The sequence below is a fragment of the Mchenga conophoros genome, linkage group LG23 (assembly GCF_057382185.1).
Source record: "Mchenga conophoros isolate Kocher_MC1m ecotype Shallow Benthic linkage group LG23, M_conophoros_male_GT1.1, whole genome shotgun sequence".
Taxonomy (NCBI): Eukaryota; Metazoa; Chordata; class Actinopteri; order Cichliformes; family Cichlidae; genus Mchenga; species Mchenga conophoros.
In genome coordinates, this window is record NC_140547.1 from 8,888,244 (window position 1) to 8,903,196 (window position 14,953).

Consider the following 14,953-nt stretch of genomic DNA (forward strand, 5'->3'; position numbering starts at 1 on the left):
AGCTCTGTGGCTTTGGCTTACCATTTCTGGACTGTATTGGATCTTTGGCTCAGTGAGGAGATCTTCTGGGTCAGATACAGGATCCCCCCACTGGGCCCACCGCAACATCGAGAGCTGCTCATTCTGAAGGCCTGTTTGTCTTGGTGAAAGAAACACAAATGTCTTTACAAAAGAATCTCTTGTCAAAATGAAATGTATCCATGTGGGCATTTGTAGCTACAGCCAACACAAACATAATATCCTCTGTTAACATTCAGCCCCCCCTTTATGCTATCATCTGAAGGTTAATTACTCATTTATTACCTTAGTATCTTTTTTTGCATTGCTTTTTTGACTTTTCCCTCTGTTGTGAGTCTTTCCTGTCTCTGTTTTTGTCTTTTTGGGCCTTCAGCCCTTTTTTTCCCATTTGAATTTCATGCTGTTCATCGGACAGATTAGATCCACACCCTTGTTTTATAAGTCTGTGAGCTCACCCTTGTTGTGAGAGTAGCCAGTGTTCTGTAAACGGTCCCGTGATCTGCAGCACGTTGGATCAGAATGCCATCCAACCATCGTGAGGGCCCGACTATTCAGACCTGCTCAGACAGGCTCACAAAAACAGGTCACTGCACCTAAACATTGCTCCAAATGTTGGCTTTGTGAGTGTGTGTCTTTGTATGTGTGCATTTGTGATAAAAAGAGAGGGAAAAAAATAGTTCGGTACCCGAGCAAATCCAAAAAAAGACTAAAACAAAATTAAGCGTTACATCAGCCACCCAGAGTTGTAAAATTAGCAAATGGAACGATGAGCTCACTCACACTGTCCCTGTGATTTTTAAACACTTACAACGCAACACAGTATTTTTACGCTTATGTCAGTCATCAAGAATGTATACTTGTGGTTTAATTAAATCAAATGATCGAAATAGTTTATCTCCCAATGCAGTTTATTCTTGATTTTTGTTTATGTAAAATGTCCACTGGGAGTAGAAATGAGTAACTGGGACATCAGAACAATGGGGGCCTGTCAAAATAGTGACTTTTATATTTTGCTTCCAAGGTGCCAGACTTACTTGTAGTTTTATAGTGGTTTTGAGCAAAAGTTCTTCAAGTTTTCTGAACGTATTTCAAAGTTTTTCTTTTGACATTGGCAGCTTTTTCACTCTGAGAGAGGGAGAATCTTAAATTGTGTGCTCCAGCTACAGGGGGGTCATACTGTTCAGCCTCCCTAAAAAGGTCTATGCCAAAGTCCTGAAAAGGAGCGCTCATCTGTTAGTTGAATCTTAGATTCAGGAGGAACACGCTGGACCACCTCTTTATCCTCTTCGAGTGTGTGGGTGGCTCGAGACTTTGCATAGTATTGTATGTGGAAGTAATAAACTGAAACAAAAATAAAATTTAGACTTTATTCTGGAAATTTATTTCATTTGGCTATTTTCCAGTGTAGTTAAAAGAGTAAGGAGGATTCAGTGCAGTTTATTACGACTTGGATGTCTTTGTGACGGTGACTGAATAACCAACATAAACATAAAGGGTCCTGAACTTGTTGAATTTTGTCTCATATCTATATTAAAATGATAAAAATACTAAAAACAAATATTAGTAAAAAACACATAAAAAATCTGCAGTAAATAAACAAAAAAATCCGAAGGTAAGACAGACTGTAAATATTATACAATATTATATTATATTATATTATATTATAGTGATGGGGTATCTATTACTTCCCATTGTACCATTGAAAAAAATTACCCTTAAAACAATACTGTCAAACATATAGTCAGTGTGATGTGTACTTTATTATAAACAATATTCTCCTTGAAGTACACATTTCTATTATTCTCTAAATAAAATACATTTCTAAGATGATGTGCTCTACAATGTTCATTTCTGTGTAATTTATATAGATATATTGATTATATTGTCCATATTAGCAAGTTTCTTATTAAAGAGATGACTTTGTTTTCTATGCATTTAAATAATATGAAATTTAGCGTTAACTAAAGGATTCTAATGTAACTGTTGAACTGTATGTTACCTGTCATATCTTAAACCTTTTTGTAAATCTCCTGTTTACATAAATGCTCATTAGAAAAGAAAACGTAAGAACCAGCACATCTTGCAGTAATCACGATTACAGATTAGCGTGGGTGTTGTAATGTTAACTCAGCTACCCTGCATATGACCCTTGCCTTGAAGGCAACAGCTATGCTCTTGCTAAAGCTTATTAGCTTTATAGTTGCCAGTTAGATATAGAATTTAGTTGAGTTTAGTTTAGTATTTACTCTTTGTGTAATGTTTAAATTTGATTATCATACTTTTTCAAAGCACTCTATATGTCCTATCATTAGCCATTTTATGTTCACCACACATTAAAATTTTTTAGTTTCATTTAAAACAAAGAAACAAAGAAAATAATTACTTCTTGAAAAGTGTGAAGTAATTGTGTGTTTGGAAGTCATTTATTCTGGAAATATAAGCCTCTGCTAAAGAGTTAAACAGCATTTAATGAAGTCTTGGATTTTCGGCTAAGCTAAACTAACAGGTTAATTGTGGTGGCTTCATATATGGCATGCAAAATTGTATTGATATTTTAATTTCACTTCCAGCAAGAAAATATGTTTTCCAAACATGTCCAATGATTCCTATGACGAACATCCTTAATAAGCCAGTGGTCATTTCTTGGTATGGTCATTAAAAATAATAAAACCAGCAAGGTTCAAAAAACTGCATTCCACCGACTAAGCCCTTTATTTTTATTTTTATTTTATTTTATTTTATTTTTTACGTGTTTGTGTGCCGTGTCACAGGCTCTTGGAGACGCCGACTTCCCTGCTGTGCTGAGGCAGCTGCTGCCTTTGATGAAGCCCCGTGGAGTCGAGGACACCTCGGCCTCAGGGTCGAGGCTCAGGGAGGACGAGTTGGGTCCCGATGAGCTGATCCTCCTGCTGGTCTATCTCTACTCCCTGGCTGATGAGACCCAGCCTGCAGATCATGATACAGAGGAGGAGGAGGAGCTGGAGAAGCTGGAGAGGGACCTGATAGGAGCGCTCACCCTAGTCATCAGTCGAGAAACAGAACTCAGCCCATTGCTTCAGAAACTGACTGGTGAGAGAAAGTTATTGCCATTGCGGTTGTTCAGTTTTGCAGAAGCGCTGTTGGAAAATGAGAGCAAATGGTTTGTTTATTGCTGCCCCAGTTCTTGGAATAGGGGTCATTTTATCATTGTCTTGACACTTCATCCTTTTCTCGTGTCACACACTATAGTGCACACACACCTACACGCATTTTCTAGTCAGTTGGCCAAGTGGCTGTGGGAACTTTGTATATTTGGATAGGTGTGAGAGAGAAATTACTTCTACCTTTAACCCCTACAGCTTCCCTTTCCACAATATTAAGATTTACCTGTAATGTGTGCATCTATGGGAGTCCGTGAGAGTATATTGATTTTCTCTGTACTTTACCAGACATTTCACTGGTTTAGCTGAGCATGAAACCATGTGGCAGAGAAGATCAAGGCCAGCTCATAAGATGAATTAACAGTCTTCCTCCACAACACAGCCGACTGTACCTCCCAGAGTAATGGCGTCTTTAACCTTGAGCCTCTCCTCCCCTACCACATAGTTCATAATTAGCGCTGCTTTTAGTTTTGGCTGTACCTTAGCACACGCCCTGAAATATTACACTGGGATTGGGGTTTTCATCTTATATGGCACATGGGGTCATATGGTGTACATATAGGGTTGGTAAATCTATGTAAAGCACTAATAAAGATTAGTGATACATCTTTTGTAGTTTTACTCTTTCTCTCTCTCTTTCCCTTCTTATACTCGGTCTCTCTCTTCTTCCTGTTCTACTTGGCCAATGCAGTTTAGAGGCGAGGGGCCTCTTGGCAGGCACAGGCTGTGAGATGTGGCTCATGTTAAAAACCTGACTCTCTGTTATAAACACTTCATTGCAAATTAGCCTGTCATGGTGTGCCAGGTGTGCTTTAGACAGAAAAAAACAATGTGTGTATGTACTCACATTGCGCACGTCTCGCCCATTCAGTGTAATTTGGCAGTGTGTGCACTCTTTTAAATTTGAGTCTGTGTGTGTGTGCACGAATGTCTGCGAGAAAGGCTTTATGGCAGTCGATGAAGTGCTTGGCTGGGGTAACATGAGTCGGGAGGTCGTCTCTTTCAGCATCCAGAGCAAAACATTGATTGTGACATTCTCCCCAATTAAAGGACTCAAATGAAAACCAGACATTCAAAGAAACCTGGTCGCCATGAGAACAATGTTTTTACAAATTCTTTTATTTTGTTCCCCTTGGCTACAGTACACAGCCAGAGCTTAGCTAACACGATGCAGATACACAGAAACACACAGCGCATGCACAAACATAGTGCAGAAACACAAGAATAATATACACAAGCCAGAATGCCAGTGAAAGGGAGTAAGAAATAAGGACAAATAAGTTTGTGATAGTAAGCAGCAACACACCCTAACCCTTCTAACTACCTCCTTCTGGGAACTTAATTAAAGAGCATCTTCAGGAAATGGTGTTCCTCGTGTGGAATTGTTTTCTGTTCGATGTTTGCTGCCAGCCCCCGTGGACTTTAGTTTTCATGAAACTCCTGTTAACTTTTAAATATATTCAGACAGCATGTGTGTGGCAAGGGTTAGTAAAGCCCCGTTTGAGTAATGTTTCTGTTAGGATAAGGTGGATGTTTGGTGTGTGTGGTTTTTTTATTAATGCTAATGGGGGTGGTAAAAACTTTCCCCCCATGACTTGAGTGAATTTCGACTCACAAATTTGCATCAGGGACAAATATCAAGCCTTGTAGACAGTGTTAACATTTGAAGAAATCGAGGGCTCGAGAGTCCACGGTGGAGTAAACAAGCTTCCAGACTTTATTCTTGTCTTTTTTGGGGGGGCGGGGCAGCGAGAGACTATATATATGTGTACCTTGAGAAAACTCGGCGTCTTTCAAACAAAAGGGAATTCTAAGCTTGCAGTTAAATCTTCTCATATTAGTCAGCATACATTATCATTTGCCACACTCATTTATTTAGTCCTTGGATAAATACTGAATGATTTTATAGATAAACTGTCAATGATAGATTTGGCATGTTTATATGTTACATCTGATTCTGCAAGGTGAGGTTTCATTCTCGACATGAAAAAGCATAAATATACTTTTTTTCCCATTTCTGGATATGAAATACGTTTTTTTTTGTTTTGTTACGTTTTTTTTCCACTGATTTTTTTTAAACTAGAACACGCTAGCTGTGAAAAGGCTGTTTCATCGGTTTTATTTAGCTTCATATGTTTGAGAATGATGTACTCCAAAAAAGGTGGTTTATCTTATTGTTGTCATCTAAGCAGATAAAGCTAGCCGGCCATAGGCAAGTAACCAGGACCATAATGCTAAAAACGACAGTACTTGTTCTTTATGCGTACCAAAATTCTTCGTGAACTGACAGTGCTAGTGCTAGGCAGTACTGCTACGTTAGCTCCCACCCCCACACTCATTGATTAGAAAGGCAGTAAGAGTTAGATGAGCATTTCAACTTGTGAGATCAGCTGTTTTCCATTGGCTAAAACATTTAATAATGTCATGTAAATGCTTAAGCTAAATTCTACCATAGTAGTAATGTTTGAATGCTATTCAGGAACCACCCTAACATTTCAGTCCTGTCAACGAAATATAATCTTTTTTTTTTTTCTTTTTTTTTTTTAAATGTTAGTGACACAGTAAGGTGAGGTCATGAGTTAAACTCAACTTTAAGGCCAGAAATCAAATGAACTAGCAATGGGAGTCAAGACTACAGTTTACTGACATACTGTATGAGCAGTTTGTCAACACATTTTAGGGGTTCTTGCATAACTGGAGTCAGGAATGTCCTTTAGCAGCCAGCTCTGAGTTATAATTGATGCACAATGAGCAAATTACTTTATTTGAGGACATTGTTTAGTGGGTGCCATATAAAACGAACAGAATATCTTCAGTAAGTCTTAAAAGTACTGACCATAAACTCATTGTGGGAAGTGCTTAATGTGGTTATAGAGCAAAGAAGCCTTATGTATAATCAGTTTTCTTGATTGAGGAATTGCCCATTAGAAAGAATTCAGGTTACCTTATTGGCTTCATTTGTCAAACCCAAAATTTATTTATGCTCACATTTATATTTTAATAATGAGCACTGCAGCTGCAACAGTTGACCAAGAAGCCCATTAAGGTGTCACAGATTCACAAAGCTCTATGAACCAAAAATTAAAGAAATTAAAAACATTATTATTTTTTTTAATTATTTTAATTGTGGTTACCCCATCAAAAATCCCAGAAAATGATTACCAACAATGTGTAATAATTTTTCACTTATCCATTTAGTCTGTGACACTGAGACCCCAGTTCATATGTCCCAACCCTTTTTAAAAAATTGGTTATGAAAATAATTTCATTTTGCCAGTGTTGTCTTTAGTAAAATTACTCAAACTGGATTAAATACTATAATTTTGAGGGGCTATTTTAAGCAAAAGATTTGGCACACTACTAAATATTTATGGCAGCTGGACCATGAATATGGGGCTGGCTCAAAATAAACTGCAGTGTTAATGTTTGTGGTAGTGAGAGAACATGTTGGCCAGTGCAAGGGGATGATTTAAAGCCCTTGAAGACCTTTTAATAGATATAAATTAATATAATGGCTAGAATAACACCAGTAATTTCTTGTAGCAGCGCTTCTTTAAGTTGTAAATTTGGATTTGTGCAAAGAGCAATGCTTTGTTTTCATTGTTAGCATGTGTCTATATACTATAGACATATTGCAGTGTGTGTGCAGCATGTATTGTTGTATTAGGGTATGGATTTGATTAAAGAGCTGAACAGTATTCATCCAAGAAAATTGTTCCACTTATTCCAGACTGGGAAATGAGCTCTTAAACCAAATGCTCCGCAGCCAACACCACATCTGGAACGATCTGGATTGGTTGTAGGCAACGCCGCACACAGAGAGCAAATGATGGGATTGGAGAAGCAGCCCAGTTTGTCCTGAAGTCTAGAATGTGATTGGCTGCTGGCAGACTGTAGTGTATGTGGATGTGGTGTGTGTGATGTGTGTAGGTTGTAAATAGCTCTGAGCATTTACTGTTAATCCCTCATTCAGTTGTGGCAAAAACTACATTTATTGTGGTAAGAGAGCAAAAAATTTGCATTACTTTGTGCTTTATGGATTTGTTTCCTGTCAGCCCTGGTAAATTTTGGTTTTCTTTGGTTCAGAATCAAACCTACTCCCTCTGTTTTTTCCCTCTTTTCTCTCAGCATTGGGGTGCAGAAGACAAAAAAAGAAATCGGGCCGATTCAAATGTTCTTAATTCCCTTTTGTATGACATCTAGCTGGCTACGGATGATGGATCGTAGTTTGTCTATACTTATGTCAGTGTGGGGGCGTACAGGGCGGGCAATCCACAATTTGTGCTGATGCTTATGATTTACTCACTGCGATGACAGAAGAAGGAAAGAAAGTCACAGTATTCTAGGGAACTTCTAGGGAAAATCTTAACTGAAATGGTTACACGACATGTTCTTCTCTCTCACTCTGTTTCTCAGTCGCACATTTTGTTTGTTATTCATCCTGTCAGTGGGGTGTGCACAGGGTAAGGAAGAGGGGAGCAGTCGGAGACTCGGACCTCCCCAATGCTGCTGTTTGGGTTGGCACAGCAGCATGGGACATGAAAGGGATCTCGCATAACTCTGGCCACCAACACGCTCTGCCTACTTTTTAAACTTTACTTCTCTTTTGTTTTTATATTTCCTTTTTCCATTTCTCCCCCTTTTCTCTCTTTTCTGCCTCCTTGCATCTCTCCTTTCTCTCTTCTCCTCCCTTAAGCACCTAGCTGGTTGCAGGGGGGAAGCGGAGCATAAGTTAGTCTAATGATTACGCCTGATTAAATATATTCCCCCTGTTGCGCTATGTTTATGAAATTAGTCCCAATTATTTTTAATTGGTGGTCTCTCTTTACTTCCGCTACTGTTATACAAACACATATGCATACATATATGAGGTGAAAACCGTACGCCCCAGGGTGAACAAAGCCGCCTGTGGTGTTGTTCTCTCTAGTTCACTTCATCAGATAAGCTCAAGATTTGGAGTTCAGGCTTTAATTAGCAAAAGCTCATCAGAGTCCTCACTGGCAGGCCTGGTTAGCAGGCTGGGCCACACACAGAGCTTGATGAGCCCCAGAGTCTCGCACCCAAGAAATCTGTTCCCAAGTCAACACTGTGGTTGCTTCTCAGCACTGCCTCCAGATACTATACCTTTTCTTATTTCCTGCTAGCTATGTAATATACCTGCCATTTGACAGGGCTAAAGGGAAAATGTGTAGATGATGATGAATCACATACTTATAATACTCATAATCAAATCAGCCCAGCGCTTCTGTCTGTCCGCTTCAGTTTCTCACAACATTTTCTTGGCGTGTCGTCCATTGAATTGAAAGGATATGTTGTGTTTCAAATAACAACGTATTGATGACATAATGTCTAGCAGGCTGAAAGTGATTATACTTGTTAATGGGAAAAAGAAGAAATATTTTAAAAGTAGACCTTTTCATGGATTTTCATAGAATTTGTTCGTGGTATGTTTAAAGTTTCTACAATCATGCAACTTTCATTCAGGGTTAATCAACTGCTTTCCTGTTCATATAAACTATTTATTACTTTGATTTTCTTTTCTTGGATTTTTTTGGTCTCTATGTTCAAAACTAGTAAACCTTCTTTTCAAAACTATTAAGTATTTAATCCTGTTTTTGGTGTTTCACTTGCCGCTGCTATCTATGGATGGATGGATGGATCCACATTCAGTTGAATATTGCTGCATATTATACTTTTTGTTATTATTGTACTTATTATACTCAAAAATCCACTATTTTAATCACATTAGAAGACTCAAAAAGTCCTTTGGCATCACAGTTTTAAGACTTTTTTCTGAGACTGCATGAGCTATAAATGATACCTGTGATCTGATCACTCGGCAGCAAATCATTTTAGTCAGCAGTAGCTGCTGTTTGTTGGGTGGATTTCACAGAACTGGCCCAGTATGGAGTTTACACCTCTGTTTGGTTTATGGAGTGTGTTAGCGCTCGTCTGAGAATCCCTCTGCTTCTTATTTATGACAGGAAATGCACATCATAAAAGGCTTGTAAGCACTTATCTCTCTGCTGGGAGTTAGGCTTGATGAAAAGGGAGACTATCGAGATCCCACACAGATTTGCAAATACATACGCACATGCTTGCTAAACAAAGCAAAGGAAGAAATACATACCAGAGGCGCATAGAGGCTGGCTCCTGAGGGACTCTAAATGAGCCCGCGGCCCATGGCCTCTACGCACGCGTCAGTGCAGGCGTGGGTTGCGCTTTGACCCCTGGACAGCGAGCCGGCTGAGGAGGCTGATCGAAACCTGCATGCCTCTCTGCACAAACACATCTTTGGGTCTGTACTTGTATACATAGGGCTTCTGCTTTACAGCCTGCAGAAGAATTTAAATAAGGCCTCAGAGGATGTTTTCGTTTGAGTCTGCGGAGGTCTCTGTGCGATTTTTCTGCAGTTTCATGGCCATAGCTCAAAAAGTATTCATGAATAAGTGTAGAAGTGTGGTTCACGATGCCTGCATGTGAGTCACCAGTTTTTCACCAGACCCACTCGGTTTTACAGCATATCTGCGTTTTATCTGTTGGTGCGGAAGAACTTGTTTACATTTAGAATTCCAGTCAGCAGTGAAAGATGACCTCTCCTAATGTACCCGCTTTCCTCCCTAAACTGTCCCCTTTCCTCCCTTCCACAACCATCCTAAGTAACATTTTGAATCAGTGGAGTCTAAGTTTCACCTCAATCATGTCACTGAATGTTCAAGTAACCAAATAGCCACACCGAGTACTGATAGATAGAAAGAAGGTGATCTTGATTATCGAGGTCTAGACTGAAAGACCGCAGCCTTGCACTGCTTTTGCCTCATTTGACCTCAAACAACAGGAACAGAATGACAGTGTTTGCAGCAGTGTCCTGTACAAGCAGTGGAATTATTCTCAGCAGTCCTGGAAGTGAAACGGTTTCATTCACTTTTGCTCAGTTCGGAGCTCTCCTGGGTGGAGGACTCAGCCTCGATACCAGATGGAAGCTCTCTTGGAGCTGAACTGGCCGGGTTATTTCCTGTCAGGCCTGGTGTTAATCAAGCGCTGAGCCAACAGGAACGCCCCCACCACCTCCTCCTTTTCTTTTTTACAGCCCCTCTCCTCTTACACCCCCTCATCACGCAAAGAGACTTGAAAATACACTTTTTTCTCTCTCCTCCCCCATTTTTCCCCTTTAGTTTCTGTTCTTTTGTCTTCCATGCTATGCCCCAGCTTTGTTTAGTTTATGACATGCTACAATCGGGGTGTATTTAGTTGGTCTTCAATCATGTTATCAAAGTGTCCCTACTGAGAACTGCAGGTCCAGCCAATAGATAGAAGGAGATAGTAAGGAATGAGTAAAAAGGAGTCTTTCTTTACTTGCCATCTGGTGTCTGGTCATTTTCTGTTGTGTCTGTTGGTGTCTTCAGGAGTGTGATGGACACAGTCACAGATAGGCTTATCTCCTGCTCCACCTACTCAGCTGACCTCTCGACTGAGCAGACACAGGCCTTAGAAATGAGAGGGGGCCTCAGTTTTAGGGAACATTTGAACTCCGTCTCTCCTTATATTCCCGCTATGTTTTCCTCAATTGCTTAATGGTCTACGTGCCTTGTCTTGTGACACATCGGCTAAGATGTGATTATTTTTCATGGAAATTATTTAACAGTACATGCGCTAAGAGCCTAGATACATGGTTCTCATGTGTGGCTCACATATCCTAGTTTTGATTCAAGATAAAAACATAATCCAGTAAGAGAAAATTCAGTTAAGCTAAATATGAAAAACAAATTAAATTTGAAATTTGCTAGACACGTAATAATCCATTAATGTTTCCTTATCATTGGGATAGAACTGACTGCCCTTAAGGATCACTCAAAGCAATTTAGTTTTTCATATAGCGCATCTTCCACACACTTAAGCAGGTACCTCACCTGCAGCCAAATTAGAGGCATGAGTTAACTTAAATTGTATACTTTTAAACTAGGAGAAAGCTGTATTATCAGATAAGTGATTTAGTTCTCATGACCAGTTCAGACTTGTAGTTAAAAACACAAGAGCCAGCAAGTTGCTAGGAAACCAAGCAATTGGTGGCACTAACAAATTCAAGCACCATTTGAAATCGAGAGTGTTTATTTGGACACTTGCTTCATGTTCACACTTCATTTCAATACGTACTTAATGTTTTAAAACAAATCCGAAAATGTGAAGTGTTCCAGTTGTTTGCCTTTGGTAGATGAGTGTCCCTGTTGTGGGACAGAGTCTGATAAAGTAAATGGCATTGGGGGAAGATATCTTATGTCTTTTAAATCTTATTGTCAGTAGAGCGTTATTCCATCATCACATCTTATGTCTGCCTCTCCATCATTGGATCTGATCTTCTCTTAGTTCAGTCTGCTTCTTGGTCCCCTCTTACTGATTCTTATTCTGTTTTTCTTGCAGACATTTAAACATACACACACACTGGACTTGTGTTAACTTCTCTGTTGCCGACAGCTTTTTGGCATCTGCGCTGTGTCTGTGAGCCCAGCGCTATCGCATCCGACTCTCTGTCCAGGTAAACGTCTCATTCTGACTGGCAGAGATGGAAGGAGGAATGAACTGGTTCTTTTAGCATTTTCTGTGTAGTCTCTTCACAAAGCGAGTACCGTTTTAGCAGAGAGCACTACCACTGCCATTAATCATGGTCATCCACGTCATGTAGGCGTATAGACAGCGATAAGGACCTTCTATAGACAGCGATAAGGACCTTCTACAGCCAGTATTGCTGCAGTAAGGCCAGTATAAACTCAGCGCCCCCCAGAATAAACACATTAGAACACACACATATACACACACACCTCCTTTATAACTGTCGCACTCTTGAGTTAAAGCCAAGACAGCCCACCTACTCCTATTTTACACTATTCCTGTAATACAGCTTTTTCTCATCCCTGACCCAGAACATACAAACTACTGCTTCCACTTTGAAAGAACTCACTATTTCTGACTGTGCTTTCATTTTCCTCTCCATACAGTAGCAAAAGCAAATTCTAAGAAAATCCTCTGAAAGGGGTGTAATATTTCCAGGAAGGGATATAGAGTATGGTTTTAATTTTCTCCTTTTCCTGTTTTCTTCTCCACACCTCCTCCCTCTTTAGACTTTCTCCTTGCATTGCTGCTGGAAGCGTACACAACTTTTAGTAGCATCTCTCCAGGGTTTCACAGTTGTATGCAACCTCTCCTCTCCAATGAAACAATCATTCACTTAGCTACACGTGTTGACAAAGTGATATTAATGCAGCATGTTGGTGTATTAAACAGACTCAGAATTGCGACTGAAATAAAGCACAATCGCAAAAGAATTCTTTTCAGATAGTCTTAAAATGAAAATATATGCGTGTTAAGTGTGTGAAGTACTATTAGACCAGTACTTGCCACTACTGGCCGGCTCATTTCTGCCTCAAAGCACAAATACTTCAGTTGTTATTGCAACATACAACTGCAATGAACTGCTAATTCACTGAATCTGCATTTGGATTCAGCTCTATGCCCTCGACAAGTTCTTAAAAATAACTTCTGTGAAGAGGAACCCCAGTCTGTTCACTTTGTTGCAAATGGTACGAATTATGAGAGCATGACTTATCAGAGGTCCTAAGTGACAGAGAGGAAGATAAGAAACTTTTTTGGGTGATGCAACCAAAAACTAACTACCACTTCAGTTAATCAACAATCTTACTCATTAAAGAGTATGCAGAAACTCCCTGTGTGTGACTATGAGTGCACCTGGGATGTCTGCATTACTCAGATCAAGTGTGTAATCTGTTGAGACAAGGTGGTTGATGCTAACATGGTTCCAAGCAAGCTCAATAGACACTTGGAAACCAAACATTCCCCCTCAAAGAAACCACAAAAGAGGTCATGATCTCAACAAGAGGCAGTAAGACTGTTTTTTGGACTGTGTGAAAGTGTCTGATAAGGCAGCGGAGATCAGTGCTGCAGTGGAGCTTATTACAGAGACAAAGAAACCTCAGACGGCCACAAACGAGCTGTTTAAAGTGCCTTTGGCTTACAATACAATCAAACAAACGGATTATGTGTCAGATCACATAGAAGTGGTTTTGTGCACATATGCATATAAGTGTGCCTTGAAATTTAGGCTTTTCCTTAGGTGTGCCTTGGGCACAAAATGTTTGAGAGACTCTGTCATAGACACACTAATGTGCATTTAATAGCATTGCATTGGCAGGTCTCTTTACCCGCGTAGGCACTTGGACGCATACACAAACTCTCAGGTGGGAGCAGCCAGCCTCTGCTAGGCCTCTGCATCGCTGCAGTAGTCAAGTGGTTCAACACACACAACACCCACTTCACTCTCTCACTTGAACTTGACTATGAAGTTGTTACTCTTAGTTAATCCGTGACAGCTCTATGTTGCAGCATGGAAGTACAGATTAGCTGGGATTTTTTTGGTTTTTCTCTTTTGAGTGTTTATGCAGGACTGGTTCATATAAAACTGGTGCACTGGGTTGTTTAGGTTTTGCTGACTCACTTTTATAAGAGGTATAATGCATGTCTTCAGCAGAAGTAAGACTGTCAGCCCTCAGACGCGGGTAAAAATGCATGCACGGTATACGATTAAAAGTAAAATGAACCTTAAAATAATGGAAAATGACAGGCATATAAAACGACTAAATATTTGTGCACTTTTTTGTGAAGATGAAGCATTGCAACATTTCCTTAAAACAAGGGTGGCGTCAACATATCAAGGTCAGTAATAATAAGTGCTATGTCTGCTAGCGGTCACTGTAGCGCTCGTCCACCCTATAATCCACTTTGATGTGGACCTAAAACCCAGCAGGATGTGATGTTTATGTAGGATGCCTGCCTGTATGGGTAAGTATACATGTGACTCCCTTTGGTTTGTGGGTATCGTTGTAAGTGCTCATATGATGTCGAGCTCCAGGGACTGAAAAGGGAAGCGAAGCCACGATTAGGAGGATCTGACATTTGCAAGAGAAGCTTCCTGTGATACGAGGTTTCCTCTGTGTCTTTGGGACTCACCTTCTTATCTCGCCCCTCCCCCCCCCCGTTCTCTATCTGGCGTTGACTACTCTCTTGAAATTCATTCCTTTCTTGCTCACGGTTGCGCAAACATGTTTCCTGTTAAAGCCTCATATTTTATTTATAAATGAAGTTCAATTTGCATCATTTACAATTTTTTTTTTTTTAAAAACCCATTTCTTTCACTTAATCTTAGTTGTATTTAAATTTGTTTCAGCCAGCCAGTGATAATGAGTGCAAAGAAATATAGTATGTGTAACTCACAACATTGAGAAATGCTGTTTTTAAAAAAGCAGCACTAACAACAACCTCGAATACATAAATATGAATAAAAAAGAAGATGGGGAGGATGATAGGGAGGAAGTTGGACAGTATACAAGTTTCATGTTTTCCCATAAAAACAGAAAAAACTGTAATTGATTCAAATTTGGCCCAGTATTCTTTAGGGTCAAATGCACCTCTTCACCATTTCAAGTGCTCCTGCTAAGTTTGGATCGCCTTACAAAAGTCTCATTCTGATCATTTGCAGAATCTCATTTGAGATTTCACCAAACTTGCTCACAAAGCAAACATTAACTTCTGTGTGAAGCTGACCCAACTTTCATGTCAAGGATCGTCACTTGTTCCAGACATGACTCAGAAACAGAACAGCACTTTTCAGTGGTTGGGCCAGCAGTGGAGGCACAAAAGGTGAGGAGCCGGACAAGGAGCATACAGAGGATAGTCACCCCAAACGACCTGGGCTGTGGTGAATGTGGTGTTTATGGCCACACCAG

At 39.9% G+C, this 14,953-nt stretch overlaps 1 protein-coding gene across 1 annotated transcript in view; it reads left to right on the forward strand.

Annotated features, from left to right (window-relative positions):
• scfd2 (sec1 family domain containing 2) overlaps positions 1-14,953 on the forward strand; it is a 101,910-nt gene that overhangs the window by 47,567 nt on the left and 39,390 nt on the right. Inside the window, exon 5 of the mRNA XM_085266441.1 lies at positions 2,790-3,087. Within this exon, the coding sequence (XP_085122567.1) occupies positions 2,790-3,087 (298 nt within the window). The remainder of the gene's footprint in view (positions 1-2,789; positions 3,088-14,953) is intronic.